The sequence below is a fragment of the Sander lucioperca genome, chromosome 18 (assembly GCF_008315115.2).
Source record: "Sander lucioperca isolate FBNREF2018 chromosome 18, SLUC_FBN_1.2, whole genome shotgun sequence".
NCBI classification, from domain to species: domain Eukaryota; kingdom Metazoa; phylum Chordata; class Actinopteri; order Perciformes; family Percidae; genus Sander; species Sander lucioperca.
In genome coordinates, this window is record NC_050190.1 from 13,421,469 (window position 1) to 13,444,655 (window position 23,187).

The following is a 23,187-nucleotide window of genomic DNA, read 5'->3' on the forward strand; positions in this document are numbered from 1 at the left end:
TGTATTTTACATACCTGTATAACTCTCACTGAATAATTACTCAATACCCAACTATGCAAGTAAAGCAACTATGTTGATACAAGACAATACACAGTATAGACTTGCACTTACCAGGCAAAATCATTAGTAGGCCTATGCCTAGTATAGTTTTTCAAGTTAGTTGAGTTTGTAGTTAAGATCTTAGTTATATTTATGTCTTTATGTAGGCCTACCTCTTTGTGTGCCTTATTGTTGTATGATGCATGATCCATATGTCACCGCTTTGTCACTTGGGATTATTGAAGTGTTCATTCTATCTATCTATCTATCTATCTATCTATCTATCATAAGGGCCCACAGGTCATGCTGATAGCAGCCTACGGCTAATAATTACCATTACTAATTTAATAAAGTTGATGTGCATTGTCTGCCATCTTTGTCATAAGGTGACTAAACACCAGAATGTGCATACAATACCAAGCAAACAAGCTTGAATAGAATGTGTGTATTAAATATACAGTAGGCCTGGACTATTTAGCTAGTTTACCAAAGGTAGGCAGAGACATCTGACCGTTTCCTCGGTTACAGCGTCTTCATGGCAACAACACTACATAAACATTCACAGCGGGTTACACAGGAGCTTGGTACCGTTACCTGTAGCCAAACCATTCCTATGATAACACCGTGCAACTTCTTCCCCATAATGGTAGCACGGGGTTATTTTCTGTAGTATTATATCCAGTAAAAGTAGCAGCGATGCCGAAGAAGAAAGTCGCCAAAGTAAAGAGAGCGAAAGCCGGGTAAGTGCATAGCCTACTGTTTTTGTTGTTGTTGTTTGTTTTTTACCGCATTTACGTTCAAACGAAATCTAGAACTACACTTTGTATTTCGTTACAGTAAAGGAAAGAAAGAAAGCAAGCAGGAGTCAAAAACGGACAAAGAGTCTGACATCGACAAAGCCAAGGCCAACGCTGCGCTTTGGGAGCTGAGGTTACAAGTCAACGACCAGTCCCTCGTGCAGTACCGCGAGGCTTGCCGCAAGTTGGCACGCGCAAACGAAGAGCTCACCAACCAACTGTACCGCGCGGAGAAGGACACAATCGATATAACTGGCTATCTGAAGAGACAAGATGCAGCTAAAGAGGAGAAGGTCGTTAAGAAACTATATTTACGTGTGTAACGTTAGCTATGTGTAACAGTTAGCTAGTAAATGAACGCGATGAATGATTAACTCAGCCGTTGTTAACAAACTTATTTTAACAGATCAATACGCTGCAGAAAAAACTCAAAAGCCAAGAGGCAAGTGCACAGGAAGAGCACAAAAAACTGGTGAGTTCATTTAAAAACACATCCACAAGAAAATAAATGCAACTGGAGCTTTCATTTGGACAATCAAACATGCTCAAGCTAGCTTGTTCATAGATCAGCTAACGTTTTACGCTACAGCATTTGCTGTGATTTATGTGCGTAAAAAAATGTGCTGCGCTGTGTCTTAACAGCTGTATTGTGTGTAATTATGTTGACATTCATTATTTAAGAAAACAACAACCCAACAAAGCGACCATGAAACAAAAAAACAAACCATCACATTCCGAGTTACATGGTTGCTATTTTAATCTATGTCAGTGGCCACAGAAAAATTAAAAGTGCTTGCTTGGGAAAAGGCAGTCACACTGCTGGTCTTGATGTGTTAACCATATCTCACATGTCACAAAGATCCTTATTCCAAAATACCAGTTTAAGTTGCAAAATATACACCAAAGGGACTTATTTTGACTCTCTTTATTGTCATTGACCTCTGCTGTTAGTAGTTAAGATCAAGCTATCAAACTGACATGACAGAATTCAAGTGGCTTTTCTAGACAAAAAAGGTACATAAAAAAAACTTTTGCTTCTTTTGCTAGCAGCTGTTTTCCATCTTCCAGCTCTTACTTCATGCTGGTAAAATGGAGTCCAATAAGCTTCAGAGGAGGAAAAAAGAGGCATGGTCTGGACCAACTTGAAACATCCCTATTTTAGACATGTATGAAACTGTCATGTCCAGTTAGGGGGAAAGAATACTGTCATGTGGTTGACTCTAAACATGTGACTGTTCACAGCCCTTTTCTCATTGTGAGGTGATAAAATGGTTCATCTTGAAAACTGACTTAGCTAATGGAAATTACTACATCGAAGGCACTCAGGAAGCATGAATGCCCTGGCCTTTGTCTAAGGAGAGACATGATAAAATGTTCTGAGTATTGACCAATTCAGTCAGTCAGCCAAATAATTATTCCATAATTGCAACTGCAATTGTCCCACTGTATTTACTGCACATCATGAGGAAAAGACAGATGTATGCAACACAAATCACTTTGAACTCAAAACTAGTGAATATTGTTTTGGGGGAAGTTGACCATTTGGTAGATCACAGTGGAAATTGCATATGATGCAAACCAACTTGTATAAAGATTGGTGCATTGATGTAGATGAAGAGAATACAGAGTTATGTGAAGAATAACGATTAGGCCTAAAGTTGTAATCAGATGGTTGATAACCTCTCATTTAGTCGTCATGAACATGTTTGTGGGTGTGTGTTTTGCTTGTCTCTCATGACTTTGGTCATTTTGTCACATTTCTGCTCCGACTGGCTTTTCCACAGTAGCATCTTGAGGTATTTAGCCTGACTGGTCTATGCTTATGTTGGTTTGCAAAAGAGTATGGCCTGTGTGAACTTTGGTATGATCTTTTTCCTTAACCTAAACAAGTTGCACTCATGAAACTTTGCAGAATCTCTATTATAGACAGTAGATTATCGGAGGCATTTTTTACACTTAAGGCATGCATTTAATATGTAGAATGTTTTTCATTGTGTGTATCTAACATGCTTGGTTTCAACAGGTTTATGATTACACAGTTCAAATCAATGAGATGAAGGAACTGTTCAGAAAGAAGTCCACTGACTTTAACATGATCCAGGATGGGATGAAGAAAATTAAGCAGTTTGAGAAGAGTAAAGCCCAGATGGAGCAGGAGCTCAGTGATGTGAGGAAAAAAAAACACAGTATAGTGTATATAGTTTCCTATGAAAAGCCATTGTTCTTTTTGTCAGGCTGTTAATGCCACCAATAACTATGACCTTTTTATTTTGTAGATTAGAGAAAACATGGAAGTTGCTGACAAGGAGCACAGGGAAAACCTAAACAAAATGCAGTACAAATTCTTCAAAGAAAAGGTACAGTATATGGTCAAGTCAAATGATCCTACAATATATTAGCCAAACCGTTAGGTAGTTGTGGATACCTGGCTCTCTGTTCATGGACAGATGAGGCAAGATATTATCCCGGCTGGAACGTTAAGTGAGTTTTACAACTTAACGTGTAAAACTTTTTTTCCCCGCAGGATCGCCTGGAGAGGGAAGCTGAGCGAACGATAGCGCTGGTGGTGGAGAGGGCCCACAATGAAGCCATTGTGTGAGTGTGTTTCCACTCTTCCCTTACAATCTAATTTTATATTTTTTCTTTAAACTGCACTTTGATGTCCTTAGAACGCAAAGAAATAATAATTTACTCACACAAGTGTTTATGTATATAAATATATATATAACTAGAACTAATATTATTTTCTTGACCACACTGGTTGGTCATGTTCAGATAGTGTACATCACCGAAGCCAATGATCACATCTTCAGCCGCCCCAGGACCAGGAGAGTGTAATCCATGTGGGGAAGAACATAGTTTATTACTGTTGAGGCCATGAAATGTATATTTCACCTCCACTATGTTTAGTTAATTTTTACAGGTCATAAAACATCAACATTGATACTGGTGTGGGCCTGCCGGTTTGGCGTTGGTGTCAGTAATTGATTTGAATACGTTAAAGCCGCCTACACGTGATACGCAATTTGCTCTCTGCGCACCGCTAGGTAGGGCGCAGAACAAAGCGCAGAGAGCAAAGCGCAGCGCAAGTAAACATGATCAAGGGTGGCAAGGAAGCTATTCCCCGTTGCTAGGTAACGACATGCTGTTATCTCATTGGTTGCGCTTTTGAAAGGTCAGCGGTAAATAGGTTAAAGTTGAAATAATTTGAACTTTGAGCGCAGCGCAAAGCAGCAAATCTGCAAAGCGGCAAAAAAAGCGCTCTCCTCATAGGAAATCAATGGAACGGCCGGCGCAAAGCGGTTTTGCTGCCTATCGTGTAGGCGGCTTAACCCAGTAAATTTTATGTGTAGGAACCAGAAAAATGAGCGCAAAAATGTGTGATATGCTTTACAAGATCAGAACCCAATATCCTGACATTACCACCATGACTGATAAAGTCTCAAAATATTTCATAAAGCATTTATTTTTTTCTACTTGGAACATGCAGGTTAAAATAAATCTAAAATCTTTGTACAAATGATGTGTGGCATGAAATAAAGATTCATAGGGATGTGTTCATAATCAGAGACAAATTTGTCAGAGGCTTTTTTGTTTGTCCTGTAAACTATTTAGGCAGTTAGACGATGCCTCGCGCTCTGTGTTCAAGGAGAACGTCCGTCTCAATGAAGCGCTGAAATATCACATAAAGGAGGCAGAGGACCTGCAGATATTGACAAATTCAATGGCTAAGGAGAATGCCTCCCTGGAACTGGACAAGGTATGTTTGAGCCATAGGACAGCAAACAGCAGTGTTACTATTAGGCAGCAGCAGTCCTTGGAAAGAGACCATTCATCTCCATAAAGTCATTTTCAATCATTTAAGTTATGAAACACTTGACCTGTCAGACCTGTGCAGAATATATTTCAGGTGGTTTTTCCCTTGCGTTGTTTACTTGTGCTGACCCTGTGTATTTTGCTTGTGGTCCCACTCCTACCCCTCCACCTCCTGAATACTACCCAGCCTCTCAGTGGTCAGTGGCTGTGGTGAGTTTCCACTGGTGTATGGGTTCAAATTCAGTGGGTTCTCCTTCGCAGGTTTCTGGCAATGATTCGTTAAGGCAAATAAATATTGGGCACATTAATCTTACCTCTGATGATGACAGTAAACGACGGAAGTAAATCCACCATGTTGAAGTTTTGGCCACTCACTCAGCAGCACAGGCTAGCACACAAACCATTATCTGTTCCAGCTCTATATTGGCATGAAAATGAAAGGATGTTTCCAAAGTTAGCTCAGCGTCATTTATTTTACTACTTTGCTCTTCTGTCTACTTACCCAGAACACGTTTGAGTTGATGGTAAAGAAAAACGCAGCTCAGATGGAGGCCCAAAAAAAGGAGATATCTAAACTGAGGGCCAAGGTCGCTTCCCTGGAGCAGACCCTGGAGCTAAAAGCTGGGGAGGCTGAGAGAGAGGAGAAGAAGGAGAAGGAGAAGACCCTGGTCAGCATCCAGGCCAGCCAGGTAGAGTTGGAGAAGCTGCAGAAAGTGCTTTCCATGCGGGAGAGCGAATTGGGGCACGTCAAGCGGCTAGCAAGCACCATTGTAGAGCAGCGCACAGAGCTGGAGCAGTTCTTCCATGAGGCGCTGGCTCAGGTGAAGCAGGAGATCATGGCCAGCAGGTTGCAATACCAAAAGGAGGCACTACAGGCTTATCGCTGTAGGGTGAGAGAAGCTACAGCCGGAAAACTAAAGTTCCCACCCATCCGCACCTTTCATAGAGGCCCCCACAGTACCAACTCTGTCTATTCAGACATGGAGGCGGCTGCAAGGTGGTAGGTGCACTTCCTGTCATGTCCATTTACCTGTCAGTCTTTTTGATATTTTTAATACGTCGTGTTTATCAGCACCAAGTCACCTGCAGCTCATTCAGTGGTCATCTAACTATAAAACTCTTCATAGTTCTGTACATTAAATATGTATAACATTAATTTCAATTTCCTCCACCTGTTTTTAAGGACTCATCAACCAGACAGCAAAGTTGAAATCTCAGATCTCACTTGGGAGCAGAAGGAACAAGTGCTCAGGCTTCTCTTTGCTAAAATGAATAGACAGAGGGAAAGGTAATAAAACCTCCAAATAATTGTATCATGTTTATCTTAACAAAATACGTGCTTGTTTATGGCTCATAAACTGCATCCTAAATAATACTCTACAATCCCCTGAAAATGGACTGGAACTTGTGGATCAATTGAAGAACAAAGTGCAGTGACACCAAGTAGCAGGCCAGGCTGAACTTCTGGTGACTCCTCCCTCTTTTTAATGTTTTAAACAGCCATTTTCTCAGCAGAAGAGGATACCATAAAACATCAGTTAGGCTTCAACCAATTTTCTTTTCCATCCAGCTGCTTAAAAAGAATGAGTCTGGGCACAATAGTAAAAATAGGCCCAGCCACAGAGTCGTGTGCTTGGAAACAAACATCTGGTCACGTCGATTTGCTTTCAGCCCAATGGCCCCTCTTCACGTGCACTTGCAGTTCATTTTGTTCTTTGAACGCTTGTGGTTAGAGAGCAGCAGCTGGGAACATGATTTTCAGAACAGAGTGTGCATGGGATCTGAATGTATGGGGGTATGGCAGGCAAGAGGTGTATATTCATGTTAACAGAGGTCTGGCACCTATACCAGCATAATAAAACTTTTGGCGACTCAGTTAGCAGTATCCAGGTCCATGTGCATTGTGTTGACCCAGAATAACCCCCTTACCAACACAGGCTGCAGGCCTGTTTTAGCCACCAGTCTGCTAAAACATGGCTTTTCACTATGAGGTTCTGTATTTAACTGCAGCTCTGCATTTTCCTGATAGGAAAGCCTGCCAACATCTGGCTTTGTCTGCCTCCTCGGAGAAGAGCCTTATTGACAGCGATGCTGCCGGGTAAGACACTAAAGGAATGTACGAGAATTCAAGTTCTACCTCATCCTTGCAATTATGAAGCCTGTGCAGATTTATTGGTGCCACATTCCATGTTTAGCTGAAAAAGCATTGGCTGTGAGAACATGAGTGCCTACGTGTGATTTACATTTTAGCGTTGCATAATGTTGACTGTCTTCCAGAATTAGAGAGGAGCTCTCCCCGGCGACCTTCATAACCCAGGCGCCTGAGCCCGCGTTGCTCTCGAACCCAAACAGCCTGCCGGATATACACAACACCACATGACCTCTGTGTGGCCGGCACATTGCACATCACACTCTGGATTGTTTGCCTCTGCTTTGTACGTTCCCCACTGAGTGTCAATCATGTGTGTAGTAGAATGCAGGATGTTTGTTTGTGCTCATTATAAATATCCTACCATGCACGTATATATGGCTTGTGAGTACTCGTTCATACGTGTGTACCTGTTCCCTCAAAACAAAACTGAGTGCTGATATTAAAACATGCAACAGATAATATACGAGATCTCTAAACAACCATTGGATCTATGGAATACAATGCAGTGTCCATGGCAACAAGTACACAACAGTTTCAATAAACTGGTGTTGTATTTGAGGAAATGACATTGATGCAATAATATTGCCTCAGTTGTACAGATCTTTTGCATTGATAAAATCTTGGACGCAGTGGTTCACATTTACAAAGTATCTATAAATACACATCTAATATAAAGTCTTTAAAAGGAGAGTGATATTTAATAACTTGTATTAATGAACTATTCACATTGAACATAAGTGTCCTGTATGTAGTAGGGGTTTCTAGGTCTTCTGGCTTATCGGACTAAACAGCAGCACTTGGGAGTATTTAGCGTCCCATGGTCGGCATGGTAACTGCAGGACTTTTCAAGGTGGCATCTTCAGCTTTCCATTGTGAGGTTACAGTTTTGATCTGTGTGTAGAACTGGATGCCCTGTAGAGAAAAAATAAAATACATTTAAAAACTTAAGCCACTACATTTGTGTATTTCTTTTACCTGTAACAATAGGATGCATTTGTTTATTTCATACTTGTTTTCCGTAGAAGTTCATGTCCCCTCGGAAGGATCCTCTTGATCCAGTAAAGGAGAACATAGGCAGTGGAACAGGGATGGGAACATTGACTCCAACCTGCAGAAAACAAGTATTTTCCCTTTAATTTCCATAAGTGTAAGCTTTGTACAATTCCCCATGATCCTAAATTGCTAGGATGAGGTAGATGCGGCTGATGAGAGATGTGGTATATCCATGCTGTTTAAAAAGCATGCTTACATGATCTCACTAAACAAAGCTAAACCTGTGGCTTATATTTGCAGTTTTGAAAGCACAACATGTTCTTATGAAAGCGAAGAAAAACTAAATAAAACATTTTGTTATGAAGGCAATATGGACATGGCATGGGTTAGAATGTTTGAAACAGCGGGAATAGGTTTGGACACACTAAGGCCTTTTGGCGAATGTGCAGGGAGGAAAAGAAGAAAAAAAAGTAGATGTTTGTTGCATCGAGGTTTGGAGAGGAGAAGAGCACATGGCCTGCACAGCATTCCCCGACATGTGAACAGCAAACACAAGGCATAACTAAGGCTCCACAGGCAAACAAACAGGGTAAAGACTGGCCATATTTACGCTAAAACATTGAACAGGACCCTAGGAATCCCTTTTCAGTTTAATTTAAGATGTTCCTCATCGAAAACTACCCGGAAAAATCTTTTAATGGACACATATTTGCTGTAGCTATTTGTAGTCTTGACTGGTGGGGAAGTGGAGGGAAGGGGGTTACTGAATGTGTGTATATTAGGTTAGGGGCAAACAAGGCTATACTTGACATGGAAAATAATAGTTTTTTTTAATGTGTGTGAAGGTTTTCAAACAGAAATGTGATGTGCTCCCTACTTGAGATGCTGTATAGACATGACAGAGGGATGTGAATGTCTCCTTTCTCCCAAAACAGAGGAACACATTTGGAGGCTGCAGCCACTCACCTGGCCCACGTCCACCTCGTGAGTGTATTTGCGTGCAGTGGCGCCATTTGTGGTGAAGATAGCTGTACCGTTGCCATAGAGGTTCCTGTTGACCAAATTGATGGCATCATCCAGAGTGTCTGCCTCGAGAACAACCAACACAGGCCCGAAGATCTCTTCAGTGTAGCACTTCATCTCAGGCTGGGCAAGCACAAAAGTGAAAATTTTGACTGGCAGTTTAGTTTTAGAATGGTTCTTAATGGTACTCGGATGCAAATACATACAGTATGTGCACATAAAGACATTAAACCCACTTACTGTGACATTGCTGATGATGGTGGGACCCACGAAGTTGCCTTTCTCGTAACCCTTGACCTTGACGTTTCGGCCATCCAGGAGCACAGTAGCGCCCTCATCCACACCACTCTGGATCAGACTGCAGACTCTTTCCTTGGCCTGCGGAGAGATCAGAGGGCCCACGTCTGCACCAGGCTGGTCTCCTAGCAGGGCCCCAAAAACAACCAGCTATAAGGTTACATACTATGGCACTCGCATGATGTGAGCACATTACGGGAACTGCCTTTCAAATGCATCTTTTGCCACAAACACGCAAAAACCAGGACGAGGGGCACCCTGAGGCACTCCCTCAAAAATGGATACTTACGGGTTTCCTGTATTCTACAATAATAAGAGTCCATATCACTGTAAACAGGGATAATCATTCTCTATTTTACTCCACATCAACTTCCTTTCTTAAACGATTTGATGCTCTGAACCGCTATTTAGGTCTGAGCCGCAGATTTGGCCACAAATTTGCAGCCGGGCTGACTCAACGAACCCTCTCTTCCAGCTGACTCCAATGTGAAGTTACTACAGGGCAAAAGGCGAGAGGTGCGGTTAGGGCGGCGTGGGTGGCCACTGGATGACTAAACCAAAGGCCCTCGGGTGAATGGGCTAGGGAGAGACAAAGGTGAAGGGCGGGCTGACAGGGCGCGGTACCTGCGTTCACGCGCAGAGCCTTGGAGCGCTCCACCAGCTCCGGCAGCCAGCTCCGTGCCTCGCCCACCAGGATGGCTGCGGACAGAGCCATGCAGCGCTGTCCTGCTGCCCCGAACGCTGCACCCACAAGCTGGTTCAGAGTGTTCTCCTTGTTGGCATCAGGCATCACCACACCATGGTTCTTGGCTCCCTAGTACAAGAGAAGTGGTTAACCTTCTGCTGTTTGATCTCCATATTACAGCAGCTGGTTAGTCACAAGTGAGAACATAAAATCAGGAAATTGTATACAAACAACCTACACATTTTATATAGCATTTGTTCCACATTTTAGTCAATATAACAGAGGATTGATGGACACTAGCCTAAATAAATAGATAGAACATTTATAATTGTGGCTCTTCAGCAGCAGTATCTATATTATTGTAATTTATTTTATGTCTTTGATGTTTATGTAGCCAACCTTATGCTTTTATTTTTTTTTAATTCAGTGCTTATTTGTGTTCAATGTGTTGTTTTTTGTTTAGGACACTTGTAATTGTAATTGTTCATTATCTATATTATTCCTCTCTTCCTTAGGTGAGATTCCTTCTATAAGCCCCTAGGGGTTTTCTTAATCTCACCAAGCTTTATTTTTTATTATTTAATTTTCTTGTGTTACTGTTGTCTTGATTTTATTGCGCAAAATAAACAAATTCAAATATCTGTTTTGCACCTTCACTCATCTGTTCTGCTTGCATTGAGGAGGATCAAAAACACAACAAGAATCTGTTGGCCAATGCTGCCACCTTCTGGACATCTACACCTGTGTTGGATACTCACCATGTTCGACTGGACCCTCTTGCCATGTTTAGAGCCCCTCTCGTAAATGTACTCCCCAGCTTGATTTGAGCCAACAAAGCTGATTGCCTTGATAGCCGGATGGTCACAGATGAAATTCACAGCTGTTGCAGAAAGACAGTTATAGAAATGATATTATCTCAGATATCCTTTAATAAATTATTTTTAATTAATCACAGTAATTAATATCCACTGAGCTTTCAAATACTGTCTCAAATTATCTGCATTACAAAGAATAAGACAAAAGAAAATATAACAATTGTATTTGTTATAGATACTAGCCCACGTACTATTGGTTTTCTAACTAATGTTTCAGACATACTAAAAAATCTTATATACTGTTTTAGCCTACTAAATAGCATGTTAGTATGGAATTTCGGACACAGCTTTAGTGAATTAGGTCATTTTTATATATATATATATATATATATATATATATATATATATCATATATACTGTGTTATATCTACACTATAGATAAGGTTCAGACACAAAACAGTATGTTTTGACAATGACCGGCTAAAGGTAACAGAGGCCGAGTCTTACCAGCGTGTTGGCCGTGGATGATGTTGAGCGTCCCGTCTGGAGCACCGGCATCCTGCAGCATCCTGGCTAGCAGCATTGCGCAGGCTGGCACACGCTCTGAAGGCTTCAGCAGGTAGGTGTTGCCGCACACCATGCCCATGGGGAACATCCACAAAGGGATCATGGCAGGGAAGTTGAAGGGTGCGATGCCGGCACACACCCCAATGGGCAGGCGGTAGGTGTAGGTGTCCATGTCCTTGGTGATGGAGGGCAGGGTTTCACCGAGCATCAGAGAGGTGATGCTGCAGGCGTGCTCCACAACCTCTGCAAAGACATTGCAACACATACATTATTTTTTTCTTTTTTGCAGATGTGTCAAGCAATTAAATAATTGTTTATGTCTGGTATATTTATAATCAGCCAATCTAAATGATTATTTTTTTTTGGAAGTGATTGGGTACAGACAAGCTGTGTGTGTGTGTGTGTGTGTGTGTGTGTGTGTGTGTGATCTACTTTACTGAGACAATTATTGAGTGTGTTGACTTTGTGTGGAAGCCAAGCCAATGTCTGCAGAGTGAAATTTCTTCATACTGTATCTCCAAAAAGAGAGAGCAATTAGGCTTCTCCTTCAACGTATAGGGGTGTACAGCCTCAAAAATAGTTTATACCTTTCCAAAATATAGTGGAAAGGTAAAAAGAACAGCAATAATTAGTGAAAATCATTTAAAGGGTTAATGAAGAAAACCGCCCTTTGTTCCGGTTAAGTATAACTCATTAACTATTCCCGCCACCACAAAGTCAAAGCCTGCATAACATGCAAACGTTAACCCATTTGTTGCCCTTTGTAAAGTTGTGTGTGCGCATTTGTGTAAGTAAGATAAACTTACGCAACCCTCTGAACACATCCCCCTCTGCATCTGCAAGGGTCTTGCCCTGTTCCACTGTGATGGCCTTGGCAAGTTCTTTCTGAAACACAAGACGACCCACATGTCAGTCCTTTGCTTTAGATTTAATATAATCTGAAGTTTTAGTATCAAAGATAAACAGCAGGCTCTGAACTAATGTCGAAAGGTTTAAAAAGCTGATTTGAAAAAGATGTAGTTGTTTAACTCATTGAATTCCAGTTGAACAGTGCTAAACAGTAAACTCTTCTTTTCAGTTGCACCTTATACTTTCATGACCCTTTGACTTACAATGTTGTCCTTGATAAGCTGCTGATAGCGCAGAAAGACCTGCTGCCGAGTCAAGATGGAGGTCTTAGACCAGGAGTGAAAGGCTCTGGAGCACGAGTCCACGGCAGCCAACATCTCCTCCTGGGTGGCTTTGGGTACACAGGCGATCACCTCGTTGGTAGCCTGTAAAGGAGGGAAAGAAGAATGAGTACATTCACATTAATACTCTTAAGATTACTTTCTTTCAATCAGTGGGGGCCACTTGAGTTAGGTAAATCCTAGACGATGTTTAACGGAGATATGCATGCTTTCATAAATCTGCAGGTCAGAGTTTATCAGATACAAATAACAGGATTTCCACACAATCCTTAAACATTTATGATTGTTAGGTTTTGACTTGTTATCCAGTGGTAGCTGAGGTTTAAGTAATATTTATCATTGACAATTTGTTAGTTTATGTGTTTTACACTGTTTTTAATTTGGATGTGTAAATATTTGGCCAAAGATACTGTGTATGAACCTGCTCATATAGATAGTTAAGCCAATTACACATTTCTACATTTGCAATTTTACTACAAGTTAATGTCTGATGGTCAACCACTGAAACCAGTTTGTATCAACAGGCACATACACGCAGTAACCATTATGAAACATGTAACAAGACTTTGCTACTTTAAAACCTGTCGGAGCTACCAAACCAGAACCCTCCAGCTATAGCAGGATAAACCTAACCCAACTACATACGTGGATGTTGCCAAGTAAAGTGCAGTTTCTCGATCCAGGCCAGATTAAATACTTACTGGATTGTGAATATCCAGCCATTCTGACGTTTTGGATTCAACAAACTTCCCATCAATGAACAGCTTGGTGGTGGGCTGTGAGGAGAGAGGTTACGTCACATTTGCCTTTAGTCAGAAGTTTAATCGTCCGTGCATGACACTTGCTGTAAAGTGTAATGGCAGTCTGACAATTAAATGCACACTGTTCTAAACTCACCACTGAGGAAGAGTAGCACATGCGGCCAACTTTGAATGGGAGCTGAGAAAGAAACACAGCAGGGAGTCAGAAATCATCAAATGCTATAACTGTTATCCATCTATCCAAAAACTAAAAAACTAAACTTGTAAGTTTAGTTTACATAATTTGTAAAACATTAAATACACAAAACCAGCTGTTTCCAGTTGCAGCCTGAGGCCTGCAAGATTAATGAGCGACTACAAAGTGTCATGAAAAGGCTTGAAGGGGACAAAGTCAAGCTGACTGGGGTGGACTGGAACAATGAATGCAGTCCAGCCAGTATAGCTGCAAAAACCCTACAGTCACATAGGAAATCCTGAAGTAGAAGAAATAAATTAAATTAATCCCATCTGTGAATATAAATCAATTGTGTGAACTACCAAGACCTATAAATCCTGCAGCACATGACACATTGCACTTAGTAAACAATGATCAGCTGTCAAGCCAATTCCTGCGTCATTTGCAACTGTGAAGAGTTTTAAAGCTGTCACAAACTTTTTAAATCCTACCTTTGCCTTTAATACAGATCTTAATGCTGTTGTCGCCATTATGGAAATGTTACTATGTACTTGATTTGCCCAACTCAGCAGGTAGGACAGTGGCCAGGAGAAGACGGCATCCTGCTTTCTGCCTCACAGAGATGTATTATCTGTGGGCGGGCTCTGAGGATGTCTGAGGCTTGCTATTCGCTCCGTGTTTGCACTCCCATGAAAAACGCAGCCCGATTGGCCAACTGTGGGTGTAATATATCCAATCTCTAGTCGAGGTTTTAGATAATCCCGCCTTAGCCGTGGAACTCGACTAGTCACTGGATAAAATACTGACGTTACAAGGTAGACTACAAGGAAAATAGAAAGTACTGGCGGGAAGCGAAATTTTTTTTTGCAGGATGGTAGGGGAAGAACCCGCCCTACTCTCCCTCTGAATGGCTAGTACTCGTTGCTTGCTCTGGTGGGATTGGTTATGTTTAGGCAAGAGGAGTGGGATTGGTTATGGTTAGGGTAAGAATGTCAGGGTTAGCCAATCAGGGATGAGTTCCCTACTGCATATTCATGAGTCTTCCCCTACCATCCTGCAAAAAAGAAAAAAAAAAAAAAAAAAAACGGAGGTGAACAGTGGGTCCGCACCATTAAGACGCCGGCGTACGCCTGCTATAGCGGTGCGCCGATTAGGCGAGTCTGAATACCATGATACCGTCAAAAGCCTACCCCGAGCACATGGGTGACACAACAATGCAATCTTAATTTGATGAATAAACTCGGTGAATCTGCTTAATTCGTTGTCCGCCAGGCTGTACATTAACAACTATGTTGCCAGAGCAGCAGCAGATGATTGCTGGTATTATTTGTTTCTCTGTGGCATCGTTATCTCTTCACTATCAAATCCATTTTTTGTTTATGGTAACGCCCCCTCCGATCCGCCGGCTAATGTTTTCCATAGATGTTTTTTCCACTCCATGAGCTAACGTTATGCTAACGTTATGCTCCGCCCTCGCCGCTTGTCACAACTGTCGGTACACGATCCGTTCTGCCTGCACGATCCGTTCTGCACATGCGCAAGATAATACTGTTTTACGTATCCATACGACCTGCACGATCTGTTCCACGCTAGCCTATGGCTAGCCTCCACCGGGAAGCTAACGTTAGTTTAGCTAACAGCTAATTCGGCTAACCGCTAGCTGACAGCTAGATTCAGTCTAAAATAACGTTAACTCAAACGTAATGGGAAAAGCAGGCTACAGCTAAATTAAGACTTCACAGTAATAACAATAAAGAAAAGTATTGAGTGATTGTATTTTAAATGAGCACAAGTAAAGTAGAACTGACGTAACAGCTGTTATATATGTTAGGTGTTTGTTATATATGTCAACGTTTATTTTCAAGTTTTATTTTGAGGGTCTTTTAAAGTTATTACATGCTGTCTCAGCTAGCAGTTAGCCGAATTAGCTGTTAGCTAAACTAACGTTAGCTTGGCTGTCGACCGGAAGCGTGGAACAGATCGTGCAGTGTCGTAAATCCTCGTACAACCGCGCATGCGCGAATATTTTGCGCATGTGCAGAACGGATCGTGCAGGCAGAACGGATCGTGTACCGACAACAACTACTTTTCGGATTGTGCCCCGGCTGTATGAAAAGTAGCGCACCCACCACCCAGTGACTCGGTTAGCAGACGGAAAGTGTCTGATCTGCTACTTCTAGCCATAGACTGTATAGAAACTTCTAGCCGAGCTTCGTCCACATTACTTTATATAGTCAACGTAGAAGACAGGCAGAGGGAATGTGCAGGAGGACATAATCGACGTTTCTTTGAGCAAGCCGCACAACGTATCCTAAAAAATAAAAACCATAACATTATCACAGCCACAACAATGCACTTGTCCTTATTTTGCCTCGCCAAGGTAACGTTACTACAATAACATGTTTCGCTGTTAGCTAAGTGTATATGCACCATACAGTCTTGTTATGCACAGGTATTGCGGACCATATGAAGACCAGATGTTGCTTAGTCATGGACCAAAGGGTAGGTAGGAGGGATTTTAGGAGCACATCTTATTGGCTGCTGAGGGATGATCATCACCCGTTTGTTGATTCAGTGTAGTTGAGTAAAAACTCAAACTAAGAAGTTATGGCAACTCAAACCAAGGTGAACCAGTAACTTAGACACAAGAACATGTATCTATGTCAAGAGAAAATGTGATGCGTTTTCAAATGGACTGAACGTTTTCTGTTTTGTTTTTCTTTGTAACGTTAGCCTGTTCTTCATGGATACTTCAGGAGTTCCTGCTCATGGAGGGTTCGCATTGGTAAGTCGTGCCACAGCATTTGACTAACGTACTTAGCTTTTACTTAACGTTAAAGCAATTTGATGTCAACAATTTGATAATTGACTTTTTGTGCATCAGCTTTTGCTCTCAAAGGTATTGAATATGACCAGGCTCCAGTAAATCTGATCAAAGATGGAGGTCAGCAGGTACAGTTTAGATTCACAGAATCATTATAAATACAGAGATGGCATACTAGTACATGATAATTAGCATGAGGCCGGCCCGTCAATGTAAAACCTGTAGTCTCACACAAGTTCTCTCTGTGCTCAAGCTTACTGAACAGTACAAGGCATTAAACCCTATGCAACAAGTGCCTGCAGTTGAAATTGATGGCATCACCCTTTCTCAGTCAGTGAGTTCCCAAACTCTTTACCCATGTAATCCTATACATGACATTTTAGTTAACCAACTTGAATACTACTGAAAATGGTTTCTTGCCCACACAGCTGGCAGTGATCCAGTACATCGATGAGACCAGGCCAGGCCCTCGGCTTCTCCCAGCAGACCCAAAGAAACGTGCCCAGGTTCGGATGATAAGTGATGTTATTGCCTCTGGGATACAGCCTCTGCAGGTGAGAACAGCACAGTCCAAATGATTACACAGTCAAACTGAAGCAGACAGTTCAAACAGGTATTGGGTTGCAAATGCAAGTGCAACATGATACAAAATTACAGTCACAACACGTAAACTTCACAATATTAATACCTGAATTTTTCAGAATCTATACGTGATTCAGAAAATAGGAGCAGAAAAGGTGCAGTGGGCTCAGCACTTCATTGACCGCGGCTTTCAAGGTAGGTGATCTTCTCAAATATACATTGTTTTTCTAAAACTTCATCACTCAACTTCCTTTGCAATTTTATGTGCACATCTCTCTTCCAGCTCTTGAGCCCATTCTGAAGCAAACAGCAGGGAAATATTGTGTAGGTGATGAGGTAAGATAAAATACTTTAGTAATCCCACACTGGGGGAATTACTTTGTTACAGCAGCTAAAAAATTAAAACACAACAGAATAATATACCCATTAAATAGAAATAGAATAGAACAAATATATTAAAAGTATAAGAAATAGTAACAATAGTGATATGTACACTACAAACATTATTACAGACAGGTAAAATAAATATATATATACAGATGAGATAAGAGGCATGACAACAGTGTGATATACAGCAGACTTTTTATCAGACTCATTGCTTACCTTTCAGATATCCATGGCAGACATATGTCTGGTCCCACAAGTCTACAATGCAGAGAGGTATGTAAGCAGACATTTCATAAAAACTGCAACATACAGTAAATACCACAAAAAGCACCACCCAAAGAAGAGATAAATATGAATGTCATGGCATTCTGTAATTTATGGTTATAGCATGTATGTATGTATGTATGTATAGGTCCCTCATTTTGGGCCAGATGTCCCTCACCTTCCGCTTTGTTTGTGTTGACATTCTAAACTCCGGTTGATTTATGAGGACTTTAGTGTCACATTGCCAGACCTCGCTCCTCAGATCTCTGGAGGGTAAATCGAGAAAGCTAGCTAGACTCTGTTGAATCTGAGTTTTCACAACTAAAACAACTTTAGAACGTACACGTTCCACCAAAACAAGTTCCTTCCCGAGGCTATTTTGCAGAGGCACCGTTGCTCTGTCTGGCGCTTAGCGCCCCCCAAGACGATTGTGATTGGTTTAAAGAAATGCCAAGAAAACCAGACGTTTCTCCTATCCCGGAATGTTGTGGACTAGCCAGACCTTCCTTTGCAGCGCTGTGGAGAGGGGTCTGGCAATACTTTTTTTTAAACCCTCGTTTACATGAAACCACATGAGCTACAACCAACCTGCTGAACTTTAAACACACTATACAGAGTAATGATCCCTATGTCTTTAATCTTTACAGGTTCAAAGTGGATGTCGGGCAGTATCCAACTATCAAAAGGTTAAATCAGACCTTACTTGAGATTGAAGCTTTCAAAGTGAGCAACCCATCTTGTCAGCCAGACACACCTGATGATCTACGTGCATAGAATAACCACTCAGCAGGTTTTAGAGACAACCATGCAACTTTGTACATTGTTAAATAAAATGCTTTGAAAATAATCATATTTTAGTGTTGTTACTTTAAAGAACAAGAAAACTTTGAGTTTGAAATATTTATTGGCATTTTGACTTTATCCATTTTACCCAGTCCAGCACTTTACCCTTAAACACATACTGATATGTGGGGACAAGGTAGAGGACAAAGTAATGTGTAAAACATGCATCAGAGATTTGTTATGCAAAGTGCAAAACCTCTGAGCTCACTGCTTGCCTGTGTGGATGAAGTATGAATGGTTATTAAAAGAGACTTAAAAAGGGAAAAAAAAGGAAGTGACAAAAAAGTCTAAGCTGCAGAATACATCATGCAAAAAGTATATAACATGTAAGACAAACAACCAAAAATAACTTACAGATACACACACTTGGAAGATAGTTATTTTTCTGTCAGGGCAGATCACAGCATCCTCCACGTTTTAAAAATGATTAAATGAAAAATGTTTTTCCTGAATGGATTTCTTCCCCATCACTTGTCACCAGGAATCGCTACTGTGCACTTCACTGTGTCGTTGTAGAATGTACCGGAGCTGTCTGATCCACCAAACACCAGCAGTGTGCAGTGGACACTGACATTTTCACCCTGTTTGTGCCTCTCTGTATCCGTCAGGATGGAGGAGCTCAAGTTTATCATGCTGTGTCCTGCACGAGGCTTGGAGCAAAGCAGAGGAGACACCACTGAGCTCCACATGTTGGTGTCTGAGGAAAAAAAATCAAACGATTGATTTGGAGACACATTCAAACAGGGTGACTCAAAAGTTAATTTGCATGTGTGACTCCAACCTTAAACCATTATGTACTAAACCAGATAACACTGATAGTCTTATTGTATTTACTATATGTGGCACAATGATGTACTCACCAGTGTTGAAAATATGTACATCCTGCAGGGCTCCAATTGCACTGCAACCTCCGCTGACTAAAATCTTGTTGTCTGAAACTGGTAGAGCTGCGTGAAACCTGCCCATGGACAGGCAAGCACACTTTTCATGTGTACCATTATTGTTCTAAAGCCAGTTTCTACATAATATTTAAACCACTTACTATTATTTCATATTGAGCTAACAAAAAATTATATATAATTTTATCACTAGAGATGTGTTAAACCCACTTACATTCAAATGCAGTTCCCTCTGTCAAAAGACCAAAAATATAAAAACCAGATGGCTACATCAATGACTCAAGGTTGATTAGTTCTGTACTCACCCTCGAGGCAGCGGTGGCATGTTCCCACACTTCACAGCTGTGTACTCCATGAATCCTTCATCCGAAAAGAAAATAAACAAATCAGTTTAAACGTGGACACAAAATTGTTGCTTAATGCACCAAATCTTCATCTTACCCAGATCTAGAACATGGACATCATTAAGGTAGGCAGCAGTCTGCCGTCCACCAAATATGATCAACTTCTGTGACATCAGTGTGGCTGAGTGTCTGTTTGATACAAACATTAAGCATTGGGATCAATATTTAAAAAAGGAAAATAAACCCATATTTGTATGACTGAATTCACCTGTAGTCATTTTGAAAAGAAGACTGACCCAAATCTAGGCAGAGGTTTGTCCCCATCCACAATCGGCTGGTACCAGAGTTCAAACTCTGGGTTAAAGATGTACAGAGCATTACTGCAGGATTTAGCCACAGAAGAATGGCTTGGCTTAACTCCACCGAAGACAAAAAGCTCTTTCTTATAAAAGGCTGCAGAATGATATGCCACATTTGGAACATCCCCTTTCGCCTAAAGGGGGGGGGGGGCATTTCCTATAACTCTGCTTGAGTATTTGATAAGCAATCGAAAACTCCAACATGTTAGTAACTTGCAACAAACCCACGGTGACAAGCTTCCACTTCCAGGTAAGAGTATCAAGGATGTACATCTCATTGTAGCGCTGACCCTCCCTCAGGCCACCATAAACATAGACCGACTTAGAGTCAGGGTCATAGGTCGCAGAGGGTCCTCGGGCACAGGGTGGTATGGGTCCAGAGGCCGAGGAGTTCATGGGGAACCAGAAGTCATTGTCTGGAAAGAAGTCAAGAAGGAAACTTAATGTGGAAAAAGACATCATGTTCAGTTAGATTTTACGGCATCCTATTTTGTCTCAATTCCTCCTTTGGTTGTACTAAGCAATGAATGACCACACAAGTCATTTAACAAACTCCACTGACCCAACTCGAGCTTCCACAGAGAGTCCTTGCAGCAGTTTTGATCTGCGGTCTCCCCTCCAATGAGGATGGCTGTGTCAAAGTCACTCAGACACATCGTATGGCTGCAGCGCTTTGATGGACACACTGAAACTAAAATCACAATCTCTGTCAAAACCCATTTTGTGCATTCAGATGTGACCACAGTGGTAATATTTCTGACCTTCTCTGTTGTCATTCTTTATCTGCACAGTCATTTCCTCTTTGCTGTTCATCCTGGACAGCCTCCTTTTCTTGGGGGATGAAGCCTGGTCTATGTCCTCTCTGAGACCGTCTGTGTCCTCGGAGCTCCATGTCAGGTGGCCTATCTTATGAATAACTCTCCATCTGGGCGTCTTATCCTTTTAGTTGCAGAGCATATCACAAAATAAGTCACTTACCTTAATGCAGACATTAATATATATTCTTAAGCATGACTCTTACCGTAGGCCAAACCAGGGGTTTATTGTTTCCCATAGTGGAATCACTGGTGTCAGTTTTATTAACTTGAATATCAGCATAGCTATCACCCAAGTGTGAGGAGTTGAGAGTTATCTGCAAGGCAGGACAATTATGAAATGTGGCCACAAACGTAGATAACTGCAAACAATTGTAACCCTATTCACCTCACCGTTTCATTTCCAGCGCTTTGGTGTAACGTGCAAGAGAGATCAGTGACATCATGCTGGTCTGGGAACAGTAACTTCCCTCGAACGAGCGGAGTACTGTTGAAGACAGTGGCTTCATCCTGTGGCTGGTCACAAGTCTTTGCATGAAACAAAACAGTGACAACAATATGATCCGAGAAGCCCATGGAGCATGCCTTCTATCCTGGAAAGTTTAACTATAACCAATATTGTTAGTATCATTGTCAGGTACATGGCACAGTACGTTTTGGAATTTGTATGATTTTTTTTCCTTATGCGTAACATTAACTGCTATAATTTGTATTAACTGTCCCCAGTTAATACAAACCCACCTCTCTACAGACTGTGAGCACAATCTTGCCATAAAGTCCTCTCCTGCCTCTCTCTGCTGCCACTGTGACAATGTCAGTGCTCCAGTCACCCTCCCAGATCAGGCACCTGATTGAGTTCAAAGCATGGATGTATTAAGAACGGTTCAAAGTCGATTTTTTTTTTTTTTTTTTTTAACCAATTTACACTTTTTTTGTTAAAAGTAGCTAATGCTTTTTTTCTCCACATACCTGGCTTGAGCTGACAGAGTCCCAATTTTCTGGGCCGGTACTTCTGCACTGACCAGAACATCTACCGAGATTGTTGTCTCGCTGCATTTCCATTCTCCAAGACCAAAGACGACCAGGTGTTTGGGAAGAGGCAGTGGGATGTGGACTTGAAAGCAACTTCGGTTGGATTTGCTGCGGTGGGAGAGAACCGGACAACATTGAATAGTTTTATTGTGAAAACATAATGTGTGCTGGTTCTCCAAATAAAAGGCTTACCTGATGAACTGGCGGGGAGCGTCACGCAGGGAACAAAGGACGTAAAAATTCAGCCTCCCCATGTTGTTTCAGGTCGCCTCAGAGTACAAGCAATAGCAGCTAGCAAAGCTTTGGTGCAATCTGGACCTCCGGTAATCACTTCTGATTGGCTGATTTGATTCGAGCTCAAGGCCGTTTTGAAAACGCACAGCTGAGACCGCAGCACAATTAATGTATTAATTAGACTCCCAGGAACCAACACTGTGCCTTGGTTAAACAAGTTTTTTTTTCTTCTTTTTTTTTTTTTACTTTACGCTATCTTGTCTGATTAATGGCTTGCGTAAACTACGTGGAATTACTGAAAGCGGTCAGTTTCCTTTTTACCAGTATATTTCTCACAGCCTTTCATTTCTCTGAGGAAAAAACAGATCGCAGCTATATTTGGTAAAAAAAAAATGCTTGTAATGTTCAGTTTAAGGTTGGCTGTATCAATGGTAATTTTTGAGGCTGTGGTTAAGTTAATTTGTTTTATTAACTGATTGGTAAACGTATCAAATAAAAAGATTTTTGAAACAAATGATTAGTGATTGAAGAAACAGTTTAAAGGTCCAATTGTAATACATTTACTGTAATACATATGTTAATTATTTAACTATATTCAGTAATACTTTTTACTTGTCTGATAACCTTTTACATTTTGTCAGGCTCAGGCCTTCAAAGTGATTAGGGTGGTATTGTATGTATTATTCTGCCTCCCTCAGGTACAGCATGTAATTCGGGTGGACAAGACACGGAAAACACCATTATATAATACAGGTCAAAACTACACCTCAAATGGCAGTCTCAAATATGCCTTCAGAGTATAAAAATCACATAAAAATTAATAAAAACATGTACTAAATGTTGCTGCAGCAGAGGTGTAGATAATATATTCATAACTGCATACATATGGTAACATATCTGCAAAACAAATCAAGATTTATCAGTACATTTAATAAGTTACAGCATATCTCCTGTACACACCTTTTAAAATCGTAATCAATGTCTAACTTAATTAATGTAGTACTTGGAGTTATACTTGGAGTGGCATCATAAAAGAACAATTTAAGAATATGTTTATCCTTTACTGCTTTTTATAAATCAGTAAAACATGAGGGACACTAGATGTAACTGGAGTCTGCCTGGCCTTTAGGGAGAGCTGAAAAAAGAACCTGGTTTCATCAGTCCCTCTGTAACAATTACATCAATCCCCTAATGCCACAATTTAATGGAAACACAGGGGACCATCCTGAAGGGCTTTCTGATCCTGGATCAGCAATGCAACGGTTATGAAAGGCTGGCATCTCAGGACAGATAT

The 23,187-nt window shown here is 41.2% G+C and overlaps 4 protein-coding genes across 8 annotated transcripts; 2 read left to right on the forward strand and 2 right to left on the reverse strand.

The window, feature by feature from the left end:
• The first annotated feature begins 573 nt into the window (after nucleotides 1-573).
• On the forward strand, nucleotides 574-7,175 carry LOC116035563 (basal body-orientation factor 1). 2 transcript variants are annotated; one of them, XM_031278725.1, is made up of 11 exons: nucleotides 574-779; nucleotides 877-1,129; nucleotides 1,243-1,308; nucleotides 2,860-3,003; nucleotides 3,113-3,193; nucleotides 3,361-3,431; nucleotides 4,452-4,596; nucleotides 5,159-5,652; nucleotides 5,836-5,940; nucleotides 6,682-6,750; nucleotides 6,930-7,175. In XM_031278725.1, exons 1-11 carry the CDS (start codon nucleotides 736-738, stop codon nucleotides 7,030-7,032), a joined length of 1,575 nt encoding a protein of 524 aa, XP_031134585.1. In that variant the 5' UTR covers nucleotides 574-735; the 3' UTR covers nucleotides 7,033-7,175. The 2 variants fall into 2 exon arrangements, with proteins under 2 accessions (XP_031134585.1, XP_031134586.1); XM_031278726.1 differs by having other exon boundaries at nucleotides 5,159-5,649.
• Nucleotides 7,176-7,336: 161 nt separating this feature from the next.
• aldh6a1 (aldehyde dehydrogenase 6 family, member A1) lies at nucleotides 7,337-14,063 on the reverse strand. Its single transcript, XM_031278724.2, has 12 exons — nucleotides 13,802-14,063; nucleotides 13,272-13,313; nucleotides 13,076-13,150; nucleotides 12,297-12,458; nucleotides 11,991-12,069; nucleotides 11,125-11,427; nucleotides 10,561-10,682; nucleotides 9,742-9,931; nucleotides 9,061-9,242; nucleotides 8,764-8,943; nucleotides 7,814-7,912; nucleotides 7,337-7,716 (listed from the first exon to the last, which is right to left on the reverse strand). Exons 1-12 carry the CDS (start codon nucleotides 13,838-13,840, stop codon nucleotides 7,612-7,614), a joined length of 1,578 nt encoding a protein of 525 aa, XP_031134584.1. The 5' UTR covers nucleotides 13,841-14,063; the 3' UTR covers nucleotides 7,337-7,611.
• Nucleotides 14,064-15,439: 1,376 nt separating this feature from the next.
• On the forward strand, nucleotides 15,440-18,214 carry gstz1 (glutathione S-transferase zeta 1). 2 transcript variants are annotated; one of them, XM_031278781.2, is made up of 9 exons: nucleotides 15,440-15,690; nucleotides 16,044-16,095; nucleotides 16,195-16,262; nucleotides 16,388-16,468; nucleotides 16,563-16,688; nucleotides 16,836-16,911; nucleotides 17,000-17,052; nucleotides 17,327-17,376; nucleotides 18,015-18,214. In XM_031278781.2, the coding sequence occupies exons 1-9, from the start codon at nucleotides 15,661-15,663 to the stop codon at nucleotides 18,139-18,141; spliced, it is 663 nt and encodes a 220-aa protein (XP_031134641.1). In that variant the 5' UTR covers nucleotides 15,440-15,660; the 3' UTR covers nucleotides 18,142-18,214. The 2 variants fall into 2 exon arrangements, with proteins under 2 accessions (XP_031134641.1, XP_031134642.1); XM_031278782.2 differs by lacking the exon at nucleotides 15,440-15,690 and adding an exon at nucleotides 15,749-15,935.
• A 38-nt stretch (nucleotides 18,215-18,252) lies between these two features.
• zgc:163014 (uncharacterized protein LOC100038766 homolog) lies at nucleotides 18,253-22,003 on the reverse strand. Of its 3 annotated transcripts, none has more exons than XM_031278722.2 (13): nucleotides 21,852-22,003; nucleotides 21,597-21,767; nucleotides 21,369-21,474; nucleotides 21,021-21,137; nucleotides 20,834-20,944; nucleotides 20,574-20,751; nucleotides 20,375-20,503; nucleotides 20,041-20,228; nucleotides 19,750-19,946; nucleotides 19,551-19,642; nucleotides 19,415-19,469; nucleotides 19,071-19,168; nucleotides 18,253-18,907 (listed from the first exon to the last, which is right to left on the reverse strand). In XM_031278722.2, the coding sequence occupies exons 1-13, from the start codon at nucleotides 21,911-21,913 to the stop codon at nucleotides 18,678-18,680; spliced, it is 1,734 nt and encodes a 577-aa protein (XP_031134582.1). In that variant the 5' UTR covers nucleotides 21,914-22,003; the 3' UTR covers nucleotides 18,253-18,677. The 3 variants fall into 3 exon arrangements, with proteins under 3 accessions (XP_031134582.1, XP_031134580.1, XP_031134579.1); XM_031278720.2 differs by having other exon boundaries at nucleotides 21,021-21,143; XM_031278719.2 differs by having other exon boundaries at nucleotides 21,021-21,155.
• Nucleotides 22,004-23,187: the final 1,184 nt, after the last annotated feature.

What these genes read in the sequence shown, in the direction of transcription:
- LOC116035563 (XM_031278725.1), top strand. Translation starts at nt 736, where the DNA reads ATGCCGAAGAAGAAAGTCGCCAAAGTAAAGAGAGCGAAAGCCGG. An exon ending in GTAAAGAGAGCGAAAGCCGG is followed by an intron (nt 780 to 876) that starts GTAAGTGCATAG and finishes ATTTCGTTACAG; the next exon opens with TAAAGGAAAGAAAGAAAGCA. An exon ending in CCTCCCTGGAACTGGACAAG is followed by an intron (nt 4,597 to 5,158) that starts GTATGTTTGAGC and finishes CTACTTACCCAG; the next exon opens with AACACGTTTGAGTTGATGGT.
- aldh6a1 (XM_031278724.2), bottom strand. Translation starts at nt 13,840, where the DNA reads ATGGCGACAACAGCATTAAGATCTGTATTAAAGGCAAAG. An exon ending in GATCTGTATTAAAGGCAAAG is followed by an intron (nt 13,314 to 13,801) that starts GTAGGATTTAAA and finishes TTTCTTTCTCAG; the next exon opens with CTCCCATTCAAAGTTGGCCG. An exon ending in CCATCATCAGCAATGTCACA is followed by an intron (nt 8,944 to 9,060) that starts GTAAGTGGGTTT and finishes GTGCTTGCCCAG; the next exon opens with CCTGAGATGAAGTGCTACAC.
- gstz1 (XM_031278781.2), top strand. Translation starts at nt 15,661, where the DNA reads ATGCACTTGTCCTTATTTTGCCTCGCCAAG. An exon ending in CTCATGGAGGGTTCGCATTG is followed by an intron (nt 16,096 to 16,194) that starts GTAAGTCGTGCC and finishes TTTGTGCATCAG; the next exon opens with CTTTTGCTCTCAAAGGTATT. An exon ending in CTGGGATACAGCCTCTGCAG is followed by an intron (nt 16,689 to 16,835) that starts GTGAGAACAGCA and finishes TGAATTTTTCAG; the next exon opens with AATCTATACGTGATTCAGAA.
- zgc:163014 (XM_031278719.2), bottom strand. Translation starts at nt 21,913, where the DNA reads ATGGGGAGGCTGAATTTTTACGTCCTTTGTTCCCTGCGTGACGCTCCC. An exon ending in TGCTCACAGTCTGTAGAGAG is followed by an intron (nt 21,156 to 21,368) that starts GTGGGTTTGTAT and finishes TTTCATGCAAAG; the next exon opens with ACTTGTGACCAGCCACAGGA. An exon ending in AACCCCTGGTTTGGCCTACG is followed by an intron (nt 20,752 to 20,833) that starts GTAAGAGTCATG and finishes TGCAACTAAAAG; the next exon opens with GATAAGACGCCCAGATGGAG.